Below are 4696 nucleotides of genomic sequence, written 5' to 3'. Positions count from 1 at the left end.
AGCGAAGCTAATACTGTAAAACCTTGCTGTTCCATTTGCCAGGTCAGTATGCCTTTGCTGCTAGCTCCTGCTATCAGTAAACCCAATTCACATTTAACTAGTCCATAGGAAGTAGAAAATCCTCACTCAGTAGGAGAAATTTAGAACAAACGGGGCAGTGATGACACAGGGTCTGGACCAGCTAAGACACACTCCCTCAAATAGTGTTAATTACAGGTTCTTATGTTATCTTTTGGCTTCTAGAAGTTGTCTGAAACAGTGCTAGAGCTGCAGGCAATTCCTTCAGGAAACTTGTGGAGGACAGAGGAATTTTCTTCAGAAGACTGGAAAAGGGCAAACATGGTGCCTGCCCCTTAAGAAGGTGGAAAAGGAGGAGTTGGGAAATGGTACATAACTAAGCCTGGCTTCAGTATTTGGAAAAATATTGGAATCACCCACCGAAGAATCTGTTTGCAAGCACCCAGAAGACAACACAACTGTAAGTAACAATCCACACAGATTCATCTGATAATGACTGAAATAGAAGTAATTTGACTTTCTTCTGTGACACTGGGGGACAGGGTATAGGAGAGGGAAACAGGCTTCAAAGACTGTCTCTGAAGAAATTCTCCTAACCAAACGAAGGAAACATGATCTGTATGAAACTTCTATATGATTAGTGTGTACCCACTGAGATACTAACCAGTCTCTACCATACAGGAAAGATGTATTTGGTACAGTTCAGTATCATCAGTATTTTTGTTAATAATTTGGACAATGCAGTAAAGATGATGTTTATGAAATGACTGCAAGGTTGTTTGTCAATGAAAATGACTCTTCAAATAATTCTGGGCAAACATATTACTCAGTGGAAACTGTTTGCAAACAATTCCCTTGGATTATTCGAGAGGTGACATTTAAATTCGAGGGGAGGCAAAATGATAAAAAAACCCAAGTTTTGAGAATCAGGCACTCCATTTGAGTACTTGAAATTACCAGTTTAAAGGCTGGGTAACATTTTCTTGAAATTAACCATTTTCAGGACTAATGTTATATGTAATTTTGTACTAATTAATTCTAAAAAAAAAAGGCATTCAGTGAAATAGAAACCCAGTAAAAGTAGAATCAAAACTCATACTTTTAAGAGACATCACAAGAAATTTTCTGATATAAATATATTGCACACAAAGTGCTGGATTAAGAGGCTGTCACTCCCCCAAAATGTTTAGTGGCATCTGATTTTTCCACAGCTAAATGGATGCCTTTGGGTCACAGGACACAGGCTCACACAACAGCACAACATTCCTATTTCCTCTTACCTGTCCTGCCCTCACATGACAGCAGCGTCTGCCTACAATAATCCCTTGTACATGTGGCACAAATGCATCTCCACCTTCACTGGAATTCTCTCACCTCTCGTGTACCACAATCACATGATTTTCTAAGCAGCTGCTGCACATTTCTGGCTCAGAGGGATTGCGTCAATCTCAGATTGACTAACAAACCAAGGTTTTCTTTTTGTTCTCATTTCTGACAGATAAATCCACTGATAACAATCAGATTTCCTTTTGCTATTTCCTAAGTTCACAAAGCTGTGACAGTCCCACTCACGCAGCTCAGTCCAGTTCTCTGGAAGAGGCAGTCGGATCCGGCCCCTGACCAACAGCACCTCCTTGCAGGTCACACTTGCTCCTACAGTGGGGTCACTCAGGGAAACACTGCCAAGGAGTAGTCTTGGGGAATTTGTGCATCCCCCTAGTAACCTCCATGCAGCCTGTTTGTAGTCCTCATCAGCATTCTTGCAACCATTTCCTCACCTAATTAACAGCCCTTGTTCTAAACTCCATTTTTTCTACTGCTATTTAGTTATTTCTAGTACACTTTACTGAAATGCAGGTGCCTTTGATCTTCGGCCTTTCCCTTATCTGAAGAAGCAGACAATTCATCAAAGAAAATGGTCTGGCAAGATCTGTCAAAGCCTTGTTTAGTAGTTTTCCTCAGAAAGCTGTACAAAGCTTTGACTCAACCGTTATAGAAGTGGTTTAATCACATTTAACACTCTTTCCTTCAACTGATAAACTAGATTGATCCTTTTCCAGATACACTAATAACATACATACTTTGTAACAATTACTGGGTCGGACCTTCAGCTTTACCTGCCTCCTCTTTCCACAGTCTGAGCTGGAAATAAACTGTTTTCACTAATATGAGCATGTTAAGCTCTGAGTGCACTCTGTGTTCAGATGCAGTTATTCCCATCATCACTCACTGATTCCTGGAAGTCATCCCACCTCTGACCTCCAGCACAGTATCAGCATCCACATGAAAAGCAAAGGTATAAGATTTGGCACAACCCAAGGCCATCTCCTCAGTTAATATTTAGCAAATCTACTTGTTCTCCATTTCTCTCTCTCCCTCTCTCTTTTAATATATTTTATTTTAGCCATGTAAACAAAAAATCTTTCACTAATTGTTTTTTGGTTTCTTTAGCAAAGTCCAGCTCCATTTGGTAGTGCTTATGAGCTACCTATCATTTTTTTGTCCTCCAAAGCAGAGATTCCCCTCTTGATCAAATTATTCTTAAAACCTCTTCACTTACCCCGAAATTTCTTTCGAGCTACTTGGTTGGCTGAGCTGGACTGGAAACTTTAACTACCAATTTCTTCTCTTTCATCGGGATTTTTTGTGATTTTGATGTAAAGAAGTTATCAAAAAGCACTTCTAAGGCATAGTTTGTTAAAGCATATGTGTATTTTTAAGAATGGTGATAACACTTATTCCACACAAATTATACTTTTTTAAAGAATTGCATTATCAAGATGTCATGCCTTCCATTTGTTAATCTTTGCCAGATTATCTAAAATAATCAGTTAAAATTTAATGTACTTGCAAACTCAAAATTTAAAGAATGCTGAAAGTTAAACACAAGCTAGAAAACACGCTTACTCAATTTGCACCTAGATAAAAGATCAGTCTTAAGCTGACCTTCTAAAAAACTGCATTGGGTACAAGCACTATATGAAATTAAAATATCCATATAAATGTGGGTGTAGTAAAAGCCCACCAGCAAAAGCTTCTGATGCATAGGGAATCACGGGTATAAGAGCAAAATCCCAGCTATCAGTTTGACTTGCCTTAACATGGAACAATAATTTCATGAATTTCTGTGTAGTGAAGGAACTGAACATAAGCGTTATGGAAGTTTCAATATATGTACAAGTTACTAGAGATACCCAATACACTTTAGAGTTTTTGAAAACATATGCTTGAATTGGTCAGTATCTTCAATATCTGAATGGGATTACCTTAAAAGGCATGGTAGTCAGTGGGTGCAGACTACCTGTCATTGAGAATCAGGCTCCTTTATAATAATAGAAAGCTCTGTGCTAGAAATGAGGATTCACTTTCAGTAATAGCCAAAGACTGATCAGGTGTATATCCCAGAGTCGTGTTTTAAAGTATCTTGCTCTGACATATCAAGGCATTAACTGGGATCCTTACACATTTCCAACCTGTTCTCTCTATCGTTTTAGGGGAGAAATGACCAACAGCAGCAGGGAATGCAATTTTACAGACATTGACAGAATAGCAAAGACCCTGCGGATGGGGATCTCCATTCCCACCTTCATTCTTGGGCTGGTTCTCAATACCCTGGCCCTCGCCGTGTTCTGCTGCTTTTGGAAGAAACAAACCAAAACATCAGTTTACATGATCAATCTTGCGCTTGCAGATGTCTTGCTGCTTCTCTCACTCCCGCTCAAGCTGTACTACTCTATCACGGCAGCACCCGGACTCCTGTGCTCATTCATAGAGTCTCTCTATTTTGTCAACACGTACAGCAGTATCTTCATCATTGTCTGCATTACTGTAGACAGATATATCTGCATAAGGCACCCATTTGAAGGTCGAGCTAACCAATCCCCCAAATGGGCTATCTTGATTTGTTGTTTCATCTGGGCAGTAGCTTGGCTTTGCAGCAGCCCAATGTATGTGTTTCACAAGAAAGATTGTTTTAAATGCTTTTACAACATGTCAGAGCAGGCATGGAGCATCCCCCTCATTGTTTCTGTGGAAACCTTTGGATTTCTGATCCCACTCGCAGTAATGGTTTTCTGCTCTGCCCAAAACATATGGATTCTTCTGAATCACAAAAGTCAAGCTAAAAAGAAGGTAGAAGGCAGTGGCTCCTTACGAGTCATTATCATCAACCTCGTGGTGTTTTTGGTGTGCTTCACACCTGTCCACCTTGCGATCTGCCTACAGTGCCTGGTAAGACAGCATGTGATAGTGGACTGCAGTCTGAAACAAACCATCAGCCTCTTCATTCAGGTGTCAATGATATTAGCCAACCTGAACTGCTGCCTGGATGCCATCTTTTATTACTTTGCTGCAAAAGAATTTCGTGAGAAAACGCACCTGAAAAAGGTTATTGAACTATGTCCTGTCTTTAAGCCTTGTGCAGCATGATGGCACTGCCTGCAGTGGAAGAACACCTCTTCCTCAGTTCCCACTTGCCTCACAGGACACCAACAGCATTATCCCTGACATAGCAGTAGGGTCACCTTGGCCATGGCAGGGAGGGTGCAGGAGGGAGAAGGATGAAGTTTTTCTGGTGAATGTGAACCTGTTCTGTACTTTTGTTCCCTTTAAAGATGAAAGGAGAAAAATGTTGGAAAAAGGAGCCAGCATTAGCAAAATGACAGACTGACCAAAAGAA

At 40.3% G+C, this 4696-nt stretch overlaps 1 protein-coding gene across 1 annotated transcript; it reads left to right on the top strand.

Moving 5' to 3' along the window:
• Positions 1-378: 378 nt before the first annotated feature.
• Positions 379-4459, top strand: LOC142033366 (G-protein coupled receptor 55-like). Its single transcript, XM_075033270.1, has 2 exons — positions 379-478; positions 3513-4459. The coding sequence occupies exon 2, from the start codon at positions 3520-3522 to the stop codon at positions 4444-4446; it is 927 nt and encodes a 308-aa protein (XP_074889371.1). The 5' UTR covers positions 379-478; positions 3513-3519; the 3' UTR covers positions 4447-4459.
• The last annotated feature ends 237 nt before the right edge of the window (positions 4460-4696 follow it).

The sequence above is a fragment of the Buteo buteo genome, chromosome 7, assembly GCF_964188355.1.
Source record: "Buteo buteo chromosome 7, bButBut1.hap1.1, whole genome shotgun sequence".
In the NCBI taxonomy this organism is placed as follows: Eukaryota; Metazoa; Chordata; class Aves; order Accipitriformes; family Accipitridae; genus Buteo; species Buteo buteo.
Note: the sequence above shows the minus strand (reverse complement) of the source record. Positions and strands in the feature narration are given on the sequence as shown.

Bases quoted from the DNA above. Each gene is read 5' to 3' on its own strand.
- LOC142033366 (XM_075033270.1), top strand. From the start codon at position 3,520: ATGACCAACAGCAGCAGGGAATGCAATTTTACAGACATTGACAGAATA.